At 39.3% G+C, this 14,436-nt stretch overlaps 2 protein-coding genes and 1 pseudogene across 2 annotated transcripts in view; all 3 read left to right on the top strand.

The window, feature by feature from the left end:
* The window catches only part of LOC108166978 (trace amine-associated receptor 3-like), a 123,213-nt gene that overhangs the window by 51,187 nt on the left and 57,590 nt on the right, over positions 1 to 14,436 (top strand). The gene's annotated exons all lie outside the window — the stretch shown is intronic.
* LOC103481508 (trace amine-associated receptor 13c-like) lies at positions 1,134 to 5,177 on the top strand (the record flags this gene model as incomplete). The annotated part of the gene is made up of 2 exons (XM_081613870.1): positions 1,134 to 4,294; positions 5,052 to 5,177. A coding segment is annotated over one exon (870 nt), but the record flags the coding sequence as incomplete, so codon positions are not given.
* On the top strand, positions 4,665 to 9,150 carry LOC145548601 (trace amine-associated receptor 13c-like; annotated as a pseudogene).

Below are 14,436 nucleotides of genomic sequence, written 5' to 3'. Positions count from 1 at the left end.
CAGCAGTGTTCAAACTAATCAACAGGTTGCCTGTCCAAGCCAGTAGCTACACAGCAATGTTGTAAACGGAGAAGAGAAAAAAAACGAAGTGAAGAATACAAGCGCGGATGTTTTGAAATATATCTACTGTCACAGGAAAGATGGAGAAGTTTCACAATGAAAAGAGAAACAGCAGCAGAGATCAGTAAAGCAAGTATGACGGAGTTTTATGGCCAGGCTAAGAGATTTTTATTTTCAAATACAAGAATACAGTCATAAAACTACGAGAACCAAGTCATGACTAACAGCCTAGTCATATTAGCTCAGGATAGTCACGTTAGCTCCAGCTAATAACAGTAAATCACAAACTGATCTTGTTTGTTTGGCTCAACAGATATCTCATGTATAAGGGCACATGAAAATTTCCTGTCGGCGCCAAGTACGTTCTAGTATGTTTTTTAGTATGTACGTTCTAGTATGGAAGGACTAAATGGTGTCATCAAACCCATCATGCATTGCGCAGGTGAAAACATGGCGACCCCATGGGTGAAAAGTATGACAAAAGACATAATATCTTTGATGTAATTATGACTTTTTACGTATCAAAAACATAAAGTTTTAAGTCAATAGGAAAATTACTAGATATTTAGGACAACTTGTTAAACTAATCTTGGATAATTAAGAATGCAATTTAAGGAAGAAAATGTCAAATGAGCCAAGTGAGAATAGCAGAAACAAAACAAAGAGTTTATGGATGTAAAAAAAAAAAGAAATCAAAATAAATCATTACAGAAAAGGCAGAAGAAGCAGAAATTCCCCAGAGACTAAAGCACCAGAGAGAAGGGAGGACAGAAACAAACATCTGCTACAGGACAGGATCAGACCAGAGAGCTGCAGCCGTCTGAGGATGGAGATCCAAGACAGAACTGATCTCTGTTTCCCACATCTCCTCAACAGCTCCTGCAGGAAGCCCACACTTCACTGGTCTGAAGCCGTTCTGCTCAACTCTGTGCTGCCCTTCATCTCACTGATCACTGTAGTGCTCAACCTCCTCATCATCATCTCAGTCTCACACTTCAGGCAAACATCAACCTACAGTTTAAATTTTAGAAATGTGAAGCAATGTGTTTACATAATATGACAAGACATAATTAAAATTCAGATATTTTTTCTATGATAAATGCATAATTACTATTTTGTCTCCTTCCAGGCAGCTCCACACTCCTACAAACATCCTCCTCCTCTCTCTGGGTGTTTCAGATTTTTTTGTTGGTCTCCTGCTGATGCCATTTGAAATATTTAGATTTACATTCTGCTGGTTTCTTGGAGATGTCATGTGTGTTTTGTTTTATTATTTGATCTGTACAATCATCTCTGCTTCGATCTGGAACATTGTCCTGATATCAGTCGACCGATATGTAGCCATTTGTTACCCTCTGCATTACCCCACCAGAATCTCGTTGACGAGAGTCAAATACTGTGTTTGTCTGTGTTGGTTCTGTGCTTCTTCCTGCAGCTTTTTCTATTCAAAGGATGAGCTGATTCAGCCCGGCAGGAGTAAATCCTGCACTGGGGAATGTAAATTGATCATAAGTTACATTGTAGGAACATTTGACCTGATTATTAATTTCATACTTCCAGTAACGACCATCATAGTTCTGTATTTGAGAGTATTTGTGGTGGCTGTGTCTCAGGCTCGTGCCTTGCGCTCTCACATTACAGTCGTCTCGTTTCATTCAGTGACATCAGGAACAAAGAAATCAGAGTTAAAAGCAGCCAGGACTCTTGGGGTTCTAGTTGTTGTATATTTAATGTGTTACTGTCCATATTACTGTTACTCTTTAGTTGATGTTAATCTAACCAGTACCTCATATGCATCAATTTTGTTTTTCCTCTTCTATTTAAACTCATGTTTAAACCCTTTGATCTATGCCCTGTTCTACCCCTGGTTCAGAAAAGCTGTTAAAGTCATTGTTACTCTACAGATACTGCAGTCTGGCTCACGTGAGGCCAAGCTGCTGTGACCACACTGCTGACTGACTGAAATCTGAACAACAAGAGAGATTTATTATTGAATGTTTACCATTAGTAGTCTGGAAAAAGTGCAATAGTTGTCTTTTGTACTAATTGAGGTGAGGTGTGGTCAGATTGAAACCAGTTTTATGTATGAAACACTAGTTTTCTTCATTTTTCAGCTTGAAAGTTTGTGGAGAAATTGTGAAAAAGATGCTCAAAAGCTCTTCCCCTACATTTTACACAGCACTATCACTTAGGCCATTGTGTTTTTCTTATGCGTCATCTCTTCCTGGGAGGAAGCTCACTTAGTTGCCGCTGCTGGGTTGATATCCACTGGCAGAGGTTTTGCAGTTCTAAATAAGGTTTAAAATATGAACCGTCTCTGAGACCGCAAACTGCTGAATGGCCTAAAACCAGTTTTGATCATTTTATTTCTTAATATGAAAACATAAATAAAACTTTTTATTAATGGAGAGATTTTTTATCAGCTTCCTCCTTCTGCAATATACGTATGATTGCAAGGACAGTCTGCGAAGTCCACCACTTCCAACTTGGACTGAGGCAAATCAGTACATTGTACATCAGATGGGAGTGAAGTTTAAGAATGCCACTTGTTGGAAAAAAAATTAGTAAAAAAAAATATCTTGACTTCTTATGTTTCTTCACCCCCAACTTTTCAGTATGTCCCACTTGTTCATCAAATCAGCAATACCAAAGAAAAAAACGTCAAATGTCTTTATTAGAAAGAAGTTTTTATCAATTCCTATTAAAAATTATTCTCACTACTAATGCATAGTTATTGATTCTCTTAGTTTTCATCCCATTAAATGGGATACTAAATTACTCAAGTACTTAATAGGATATATTCAGACGTATTATGCTAATAGTTATGTATTTCTTGTTAGTTTTTATTAAGGTTACGGCAGTACTTCTCAAATAGTGGGGCATGGCGAAAGTGTGTGTGTGTGTGTGGTGGGGGGGCAGGGGAGAGCAGGACTTTATTCAGTTAAACATGAATCATGAATTCATGCTCAACTAATAAACAAGCCTCCGGTCACTAGGTGGCAGCAGTGTTCAAACTAATCAACAAGCTGGCTGTCCAAGCCAGTAGCTACACAGCACTGTTGTAAAAGGAGCAGAGGGAAAAAAAAAACGGAGCAATGGATACAAGCGCGGATGTTTTGAAATATATCTTCTGTCGTAGAGGAAAGATGGAGAAGTTTCACAATGAAAAGAGAAACAGCAGCAGAGGTCAGTAAAGCAAGTATGACGGAGTTTTATGGCCAGGCTAAGAAATCTGTATTTTCAAATACAAGAATACAGTCATACAACTACGAGAACCAAGTCATATTAGCAGAGTAGTTTAAATATTGGCAGAACAAAGATGCAACATTGCCTCAGTGCTGCAATGCATTCTGGGTAAATGACATACAGGTCCAACCTTTTCACGTCTTTTTCCATCCAGCCCCCAAACAGCTAGGATTAGCGTTGCTCCTTGTCAGTTTGAACTGGAGCGCGTTGAAATTGATGTCAGTGTACCACGAGCGTTTCACAGCGAAAAAATTTACTTTTTTCCAAATCGGATTTTGTTTTTTTGTAACTCAAGGTCCAAAATGCCACCACGGCATGTCCAAAAGAAAAACATAAGTGCAATCATTTGCATATTGAGTGTCTACAGAGGCTGATTATCTCCCCACTCAGCTCCTGGATCACTGTTGAAACTTTGAGTTTTATGTCAAATCCACATGAATTAACCCTTGCGCGTGCGAGGACTGAGGCAAACGTAGAGGACTGTGGAAAATGATACAAGTTTTACGTGTGTGGGGTCGGTTGGACACCATTTCTGGACACAACGGTGAAATTTCAGAAACCCATTTTCTCTCTGCATTTTTGATTCATTTTGTCCAGCTGCAGATTCTAAGTCTCTGTCCAATCAGGTTCAGGTATTATGTAGTTGGTGATTTTAATCAGTTTTTAGTTAATTAAAACAAAGTCTATGGAACACAAATTGTCGCTAAAGTCACTCTGTCTCTCTAAAATCTTTCAGAAAATCATAAAAGTCCATCGAATTGTATCAAACTGCATCGTTTGCAAAACATCGTGATGTATATTGCATTGTGATCAGAATATCGTTTATTGTATTGTGAGATTATTGCATCGCTACACCCATAGCGGACGTGACGGAGGAAGAGGACAGAGTTGGCCTAAGAAGCTGGTGTTTGTGTGGCAGCTGCTTTGAGACGCCAATCCAGATGGAGAGCAACTGCAGAGAGACCGTTTCTAACTGAAGCTGCTTACGGTGAGCATCGGGATCAAAATATTTTCTTAAATATATTAGAGTAATGACAAAGACTTAAAGAAGCTTCAATGTCATTTTAAGTATTCATTTTTTGTCTTCCAATTTGGTTTGAATTCACGTTAGCTCAGGATAGTCACGTTAGCTCCAGCTAATAACAGTAAATCACAAACTGATCTTGTTTGTTTGGCTCAACAGATATCTCATGTATAAGGGCACATGAAAATTTTCTGTCGGCGCCAAGTACGTTCTAGTATGTTTTTTAGTATGTACATTCTAGTATGGAAGGACTAAATGGCGTCATCAAACCCATCGTGCATTGCGCAGGTGAAAACATGGCGACCCCCATCTGTAAAAAATATAACAAAAGACATAATATCTTTGATGTAATTATGACTTTTTACGTATCAAAAGCATAACGTTTTAAGTCAATAGGAAAATTACTAGATATTTAGGACAACTTGTTAAACTAATCTTGGATAACTTAAGGACGCAATTTAAGGAAGAAAATGTCAAGTGAGCCAAGTGAGAATAGCAGAAACAAAACAAAGAGTTTATGGATGCAAAAAAAAAAAATCAAAATAAATCATTACAGAAAAGGCAGAAGAAGCAGAAATTCCCCAGAGACTAAAGCACCAGAGAGAAGGGAGAACAGAAACAAACATCTGCTACAGGACAGGATCAGACCAGAGAGCTGCAGCCGTCTGAGGATGGAGATCCAAGACAGAACTGATCTCTGTTTCCCACATCTCCTCAACAGCTCCTGCAGGAAGCCCACACTTCACTGGTCTGAAGCCGTTCTGCTCAACTCTGTGCTGCTCTTCACCTCACTGATCACTGTAGTGCTCAACCTCCTCATTATCATCTCAGTCTCACACTTCAGGCAAACATCAACCTACAGTTTAAATTTAAAAAATGCTAAGCCATATTTATATAATTGATGCATAATTACCATTTTGTCTCCTTCCAGGCAGCTCCACACTCCTACAAACATCCTCCTCCTCTCTCTGGGTGTTTCAGACTTTTTTGTTGGTCTCCTGCTGATCCCATTTGAAATATTTCGATTTACATTCTGCTGGTTTCTTGGAGATGTCATGTGTGTTTTGTTTTGTCTTTTGATTTCTAACCTCATCAGTGCTTCAATTTGGAACATTGTTTTGATATCAGTTGACCGCTATATTGCTATATGCTACCCTCTGGATTACTGCAGGAAAATGTCTTTGACGAGAGTCAAATACTGTGTTTGTCTGTGTTGGTTCTGTGCTTCTTCCTGCAGCTTTTTCTATTCAAAGGATGAGCTGATTCAGCCTGGCAGGTATAAATCCTGCACTGGGGAATGTAAATTCATCATAAGTTACATTGTAGGAACATTTGACCTGATTATTAATTTCATATTTCCAGTAACGACCATCATAGTTCTGTATTTGAGAGTATTTGTGGTGGCTGTGTCTCAGGCTCGTGCCATGCGCTCTCACATTACAGTCGTCTCGTTTCATTCAGTGACATCAGGAACAAAGAAATCAGAGTTAAAAGCAGCCAGGACTCTTGGGGTTCTAGTTGTTGTATATCTAATGTGTTACTGTCCATATTACTGTTACTCTTTAGTTGATGTTAATCTAACCAGTACCTCATATGCATTGTTCTTTTTCTGCCTCTTCTATTTTAACTCTTGTCTGAACCCTCTGATCTACGCCCTGTTCTACCCCTGGTTCAGAAAAGCTGTTAAAGTCATTGTTACTCTACAGATACTGCAGTCTGGCTCACGTGAGGCCAAGCTGCTGTGACCACACTGCTGACTGACTGAAATCTGAACAACAAGAGAGATTTATTGTCGAATGTTTATTATTAGTCGTCTGCAAAGTTAACCCTTTTATTGTCTTGCGGGTCAAAAGTGACCCGTTTACCTGTAGAAAAAAATACCCTAAATAATCTTTCTCCAGCTTGAAATTTTATAACTTGTCTTGTCTTTTTAATGTCTTTTTAAACTGTACACAGCTCTATCATACATCTGATTGTACATTTATTATTTTGTATCTGCGTTTTGACTTTGAGGTAGATATTAACTTTTAAAGTCATCTAAAGCTACAGCATTTAACTGACATACATTAAAACATATTAAGATTTTGTTAAAGTGAATGTTAATGAGAAACTTCAATGTATTTGTTGTTTTTCATCAGATTCACATATTTTTATTAAATTAATTCACAAAGTCTATAAGGGGGAACAAACTGCAGGCAACTTCTGTGACATTATTTTAAAGTTGTGAGCTGTAGTTATGTGTCTACTGATAGTTTTGGGCAGACGCTCTTATTGTGACTCCATGGGTTACTTTAAGAACCACTGATCTGCAAAGTTTGGTGACTTTTAGAATGTATTTAGGGCTCTGAATAGACTTTTTTTTTTGCTGAAAATAATGCAATTCCTGCACACCTTCTTCGTCACTGCAACGAACTATGAGAACATTAAGTTGTTTCTCTAACACAACTTTCATGATTGTCAGTCAAAGCGTGGCTTGGAGACAATTTTTCTTATATAATTCTAGGCACCCACTTCTATGCAAAATTCACAAAGGAGCTCTTTGCAGGTTTCTGGTTTCAGAAAAGTTCTGTAACTTTGTGTGAAATATAATCTTTTTTTTTTTATAAATGCAAACATTTTAGTTTTAGCTCTTGTTTTAGTAGCTTATGTCTGTGTATGCTGTATTATTTTACATTAAGAGCACATGTTTTCTATGTTGTGTTTTTAATTTATGTTGCTTTACTATGTAAAGAAATAATTTGGGAGATTTGTTAAAACTTACAAGTGATAAAGAAGGAGATACTTTAAAACACACAACTAGCTCCAATATACAATGTATCGTAAGAAAAACAATCTAAATAAAGATAAGAAAAATGCAGTATTAAGTTTTTGTACTTAGGAAACTAAATAGGTTTAAGTCTAGCATTAAATCCAGGCAAAAATAGATTGGATTGAACAAAAATGTAACCTGTAATACTCTGTGAAATAATGAAGCGAAAAAACTGGATATAAGCTTCAGTATAAAAAACCAAAACATACAGGTGTCATGTCTACAAAAAAAAGCTGGAAGTGATAATGAGTGCAATAAAAAAGTGAATTTCAGAACATGCCTGTGTACTTATGTTCTTTCAAATTGAAGCCATCCTTGGATGTTTTTTATCATCTTATGAATGCGGTTTGTCTAAATACCTGCAGTGAAGTGTCTCTACTATAAAACTACCTGCACCTTGTAAATTCCAGACATAAAATAAAGTGATGTGTGTCTTAATTAGCCACTGAACCAGTAACTTACAAACATTTCACTGATTTATCTAAAACTTATGAGGCAGTCATGTATATAATTCACACCAAATCTGCTGTCAACCACAGTTAGTCTGAGACAAAACTGGAACCTGGGGAAAAAACAAGCTTCAAAATAGAATATCATAAACACAACAATCACTATTTATTGAATGTAAAACTTGCTACAGTTTTTTTCTGATAATTCTTCTCAAGTAATAAATTAGGACATGGGATTATAGAGGTCAATGTAATATTACACATCCTAGAAATGCATGCAAGCTCAGCATAAAAGTACAAAATCACCACAATCAAAACTGCAATAAAAGGATCCTAGCAGTGTCTGAACTGGTAACTTATTTACATATTGTAAATAAATAAGAAGTATTTATTACTTATTAATAAGAAATAAGTAAACTTATTTTCATAAGTAAATCATTGATTTCCTTATGAAATGATTAACAAATATGTGGGGATTTATTGACCACAGCTTTATTTTTATAATACTATCATTTTATTGACACTCATGTCACATGAAAGATAAGAGTACCGTCTTTGTGCCGACAAGAAAACAACCTGCTGAATACTATTAATCAATCATTAATCATTTTGTCTGGATTAATGTCAAGTTGTCAAAACAAAGACATTTTCAATAATGTCAACTTTGTATTAAAAGTATCAAGATTTACTGAATGACGCTTTATGACAACAGTCATAAATATTTATGAAGACTTATTCATGTCCATGACAGATGTTTATGACGGTGTCATGTCAGTCTTATTCACCCGCCTTCAGTAAAGTGTTACCGGCTGGGTTTATGTAGCATTTGATTTTTAACAAAATATTTATAATAATGGTTGACTTTCGGCAATTATTTTGAAGTATGTTGGTCCTGTTTACAACTATGATTTTCATGTTCAAAAGCAATTTTTTATGTTCCATCTTATAGTAATAACTTAACAAAACTGTTTATTTGACTTCAAAGACTAGAGTCAAAAATGCTTTACATTTAATTTATACGTTGAAAATTTGTATAGTAAAATGCAATAAATTAGTTGTGATGTACAGAAGATAAACATTAGCAAGCTCAAGAATATGTTTAGCTCTTAATATATAATAGTAAATGTTAGTTATAAAGACTAGATGACGTCAATTTATGGTCTTAAATTGCAAAATAAAGTCTGCAAATTGATTGTAGAATGGTTTCATTTTTACATCACTTTGCATGAGCTACTTTCAAACTAAGTGTTTTGTGTTCTACAACTACATTTCCTGTGGACTTAGAATTTAATTTTGTTTCAAAATTATGTTAAAAATATATTAAATACATTAACTTTAATATATTTTACACTATAATTAACATATGGTATAGAATACAGACTTCAATGGTATTTGGAAATGTCCAAGGTTTTTTAAAAAGTTTGTGAATGCATCACAAAAGACAGAGTAAAAAGAGAGAATTTCAGTTTTGGGTTAACTAAATATTGGTAAATTTGACATAAAAACTGTTAAATTGGGGAAAATATTTTGATGGAAATTCTGAAAAAAATAAAATAAAAATAAAAAATACAGAAAATGTCCTGTTAATTCTATGCCATGATATTTTCAGTGTTTTTTACAGAATTTCCATCAGAAGTTTCCCGTAATGTAACAGTATTTTATTTCAAAATTTTCCATTAAAAAATAGGGAAATGTCCTGGTAATTTCTGCCAGTACACTTTCTCGTTTTTTATGGAATTTCAGCAGAATTTTTCCATAATTTAAGTTTTTTCCCCATAATTTAACATAAACTGTTAAATTATGGCCCACCACCACTTCAGGTGACATTTCCCATATTCTCAAACTCAAAGCTTGACATGTATGGGGCAACGTGATAGTTCATCTACTGACTGACTACATAAACTAAAAGCTGGATCATAGATATTTTTAATACACGTATTTGTGAGCCTGCCTCTTTTTATTAAATTGAAATTAATTTTAGATTTTTGTATGACTTTTTCTCAGATTAACTTAGAAAACGAGTTGTTATTATTACAGGTTAGTTTTCTAAACAACAAAAAAGTAACTGCTAGGGAAGCTCAAAAATGAAAAATTGGACTGATATTGATATCCGATAGTAACACTGCTGTTATGCCAGATTTACCAACACTTTATTTTGTCAATTTTTTTTATGATTACTCGATTAATCGTAAGAATAATCGATAGATTACGCGATTACTAAAATTTTTGTTTACAATAGCCCTAATTATATAAATAAAATAGCATTTATAGGTGGATCTGGGGGATTAATTCTCTCCTTCACCCCCCTCCTTCTACAGCCAGACCTCCTCCCCCTTCTTGCAATTTGCTGTGAGGCCGCCCCCCCCCAGCACTCAACGGTACGCTAGACCGGCCCCACCCTCTTTGACCCCTCACATCTACCTCTACATTGAGGGGGGGCTAGTGTACCTCTCATGGTACACTAGCCCCCCGAATGTCTGTCCTTCGCCCCCTCCTTCTACAGCCAGACCTCCTCCCCTTTCTTACAATTCGCTGTCCGGCTGCCCCCCCCAGCACTCAACGGTACGCTAGACCGGCCCCACCCTCTTTGACCCCTCACATCTACCTCTACATTGAGGGGGGGCTAGTGTACCTCTCATGGTACACTAGCCCCCCAAATGTCTCTCCTTTGCCCCCCTCTTTCTACATACAGCCAGACCTCCTCCCCATTCTTGCAATTCGCCGTTCGTCTGCCCCCCACCCCCAGCACTTAATGGTTCGCTAGACTGGCCCCACCCTCTTTGACCCCTCACATCTACCTCTACATTGAGGGGGGGCTAGTGTTCCTCTCATGGTATGGTACACTACCCCCCCTCAATGTCTCTCCTTCGTTCAATCCTTCGCTTCCCCCTCCTCTCTAACGATACGTCAGCCCCCCAACCTTCTCTCCTTCTTCTTCGAACCCCTTCTAGCCTCCCAATGGGCCATCGTTCCCTCGGCCTCCAATTCTGATCCTTCGGGTTAATCTACACGTCTTGCTCTCACTGTAATAACAGATGACTAATAGTTTCCGGTATTCTCAGGTTGAAAACTTTTAAGCAATCTTTAAGGCCATAATCATCCGCTCTGGTAAGTCTCGAAGTTCTACTGAGGAACAGTTTTGACACTTCTGACAAGGTGTCACTACGTTGGTGAGATTAGGCATGAGGACTCAGAGGTCTGTCGTGAGTCGGAGACAGGTCCTGACTCAGGGGCAGGTCCCGACTCAGGGGCAGGTCCCGACTCAGGGGCAGGTCCCGACTCAGGGGCAGGTCCCGACTCAGGGGCAGGTCCCGACTCAGGGGCAGGTCCCGTCTCAGAGGCGGGTCCCGTCTCAGAGGCGGGTCCCGGCTCGGGGACGGGTCCTGGCTCGGGGACGGGTCCCGTCTCAGAGGTCGGTCCCGTCTCAGAGGTCGGTCCCGTCTCAGAGGTCGGTCCCGTCTCAGAGTTCTGTCCCGACTCTGAGGCGGGTACAGACGCTGAGGCGGGTCCAGACGCTGAGGCAGGTCCCGTCTCAGAGGCAGGTCCCGTCTCAGAGGTCGGTCCCGTCTCAGAGGCGGGTCCTGGCTCGGGGACGGGTCCCGTCTCAGAGGTCGGTCCCGTCTCAGAGGTCGGTCCCGTCTCAGAGGTCTGTCCAGACGCTGAGGCGGGTCCAGACGCTGAGGCGGGTCCAGACGCTGAGGCGGGTCCAGACGCTGAGGCTGGTCCTGGCGCTGAGGCGGGTCCTGGCGCTGAGGCGGGTCCTGGCGCTGAGGCAGGTCCTGGCGCTGAGGCAGGTCCTGATGCTGAGGCGGGTCCAGACGCTGAGGCGGATCCTGACTCGGAGACGGGGACGGGTCCCGTCTCAGAGGTCTGTCCTGACTCTGAGTCGGGATCTGACTCGGAGACGGGTGCTAACTTTGAGGCGGGCCCCGACTCTGAGTTCGGCCCTGACTCCTCCAAGTCAGTACCAACCTCTGAGTTGACCAGATTTAGAGGCCCAGCTAAGTGTGGACTAAACACAACATTTGATCCACTCTTGGTGGGCTCTTGCCTCTCTTCTTCATCTGGATTGTCTCCACAACCCGCAGCCTTTTTGATGAGGCCCCATGCCTTTTGGAGAAAGGTGTCTTTGAGATTGATTTTTCTCGGTCGTGCAAGGGTTCTTTTAAAGCATTCCACAACCTTGTGAATCACTAGTGGGTTGTTGCTTTTAATCATTTTGAAGAGCAGTTCTCTAACTGCGTCTTCATTGCCCCACAGAAGTTGCAGGATGTCTCGGCAGGCTTTTTTTTCCATTTTGTCATAAAAGACAAAATCTATGTCCTTGACTTCTTTCCATATTTTTGGAGCAAGCTTTCTCTGAACCGGTTCGGTGTCCTTCCTTTTGTAATGCCCATAGCTAGATCTGTAACTGGACTTATAAATCAATCTCCATAGAATATTTTGAACCATAATTCTCCTTTCATCTTCTGTTCCACGTCTGAATCCCATCCTGTTTGCGTCCCTCAAAAATTGTTCAGGGTCCATGGTTGCCTGAGTATAATCTTCACTCAGGCAGTTTTCATCTGCGTACAAGTCTTCAGTTGGAAAAAAAGTCTTTCGGATCTTTCTTTTGGTAGACGTGAACATTTTCTCTTTAGGAACAGGATTCTCCAGATGCTTTTTGAATTTTTCCACGATGACTTGGTGTCCTTCTGGGTGTTCCAATAGTGCGATTAAATGCAGTCCACTGGCAAAGTGGAATGCATCTCTCGCAAGACTCTGGAAAATCCTTTCACCAAGTTCTTCTGAAATCTCCGAGAGTACGTTCACATTTATATCTCCAGTTTTTCTCAAAAGCAATTTCAAAATTTTGCTATGTTGTTCCTCAAAGACTTGTCGGACAAGATGCAGAGTTGGTCCATCTGCAGCCTTTTCTATCACTTCCCACAGAAGTTCACTGAGAAAGTTTCTCTTTTTGTAATCTGGGCTTCTTTGACCAGGATGAACTTTGCTGGACAATGTCTTTTTCACTTTCGTCCAAAAAGAAACCTTAGGTTTCACATCCATTTCTCTCTCTGGGCTTTCGTTGTTCATCTTTAAAACGTCCAAATGAATCTCGAGTTGACTGACTTGTTAACCGATTTGTGGTAACTGATCAGAGAATTAACGGATCAGTTGGTGATGTCATGGACTCTATGACATCATAAAGTCATCCTCAGAAGGGCCTCATGACACAGACATCATTTGAAGTCATGCTGATGACGTCATTGTAAGCAGCATGGCAACTGTTGCTAAGGGTAAAAATAGCACGCAGTGAGCATGCGCTATGAAAAAAAATTAATCTGTGGCCACTAAATGCATTATTCCCGCAAGTCTGAACTGGCAGTGATTTGCGCAGCTTAACTGGAGGGGCCAGGGAACCATTGGCCCCTCCACTTACCGCCCACCCATTTTTATTTGTTATTTGGGTTCCATCTCTTAACAGGCATAGAGCAAATGTCAGTGGAACCACAACATGACCTGGGCCGGTCTATCAGTCAAACAAACCTCTTGTGATGCCCACTGGTGTGTGAACAAAAGGGAAAAAAGGAGCATTTAAATGTTTATGGGGTTATGATAATAATAATAATAATAATAATAATAATTTACTTGTTAACAGGGGTTAAAGACGATGGGTGCAGTAACGGTGTTTCACCGGTATGACTAGTGCATGGGAACTCTGAGCTGCATGTTGCTCTGCAGTTTCTCATAAGCTGAGAGAAATTGGAGTAACACATACTGCGTCTCCCGTGTGCTCATTTACTTGAGGTGAGAATAACCCTCAAGTTTATTTTAACTAAGTACTTTTATTATTTAGTACTGTTCGAGGATCGTTTAAGGAAATGTGTTAATGTGTTAAAAGATATTGGATGAGTTTTGTTGTGTTTCGGAGCCAGCAGCGGCTAGAAGAAGTAGCCAACAGGCCATGATGCTAGTTGGTTAGCACACACTGCAACGGTGGGAAAGAGTGGGCGAATAGCTGCAACCATAGACATAATATAAGAGTAGACCCCACATTGGCTGCTCCGGCGCAGGAAATACGGCGGACAGCTTGGAGCGGTCGTCCCTCCAATAGACATATACGTAGACGCCTCATGGGGCGGGTCGGCCCGTTGCTGCAATACGCAACAGCGTCCGCCATATTGAACTTGGAACATGTCCCAGTAAGGTAATACAAGTGAATGGACCGAACTTTATAAAGTGCCGTTCTACAAAGTATTTTAAGTTGATACCTGCCATTGACACACTTTTTTCACACACATTAATATATTTGTCAAAGAAATGACTAGACAGTTTCTAACTTTTAACTTAAAAAAAATACATTTTACATACATATTAAAACTTTCGCTGTCCTAACATGAGACAGATAATCTCTGAAAAAATAATCGATCTCCTCCCTGCTCTGCATAATTACTCCGCTCAGTCAGAAACAGCCACTCAGAACTAGCAGTAATCAGCTAGCCGCCATGCTATCAGGAAGTTTTCATTCAGTAACTCAGGATTGTTTATTGTAATGGATCCTGTATTTGCCTTTGAATGTTAAGTTTTATACTTGAATTTTTTTGGCAATGTTGAGAGGTTTTATTTTGGCTCTTTTCATCATTTAGCCTCTTCAGAGCCTTCATATGTTATCAGTCTGTTAAAGATAGTATTACCGATAGCAGTACAATTTGCAGAATGCCTGTTTTGTTTAGTTTTCTTCTTGGAAAAAGTTATTAAAAACAAGTTTTTGTCTAAATTAAGGTGAATTCATGGTTCCTTTTTCCACATAATGTAACTGGTAGTGTTTATGATAAAATAATAATAATAATGTGATCGGTATCGGT

This window comes from Poecilia reticulata, chromosome 2 (genome assembly GCF_904066995.2).
Source record: "Poecilia reticulata chromosome 2, P_reticulata-male-v2, whole genome shotgun sequence".
Lineage (NCBI taxonomy): Eukaryota > Metazoa > Chordata > Actinopteri > Cyprinodontiformes > Poeciliidae > Poecilia > Poecilia reticulata.
Note: the sequence above shows the minus strand (reverse complement) of the source record. Positions and strands in the feature narration are given on the sequence as shown.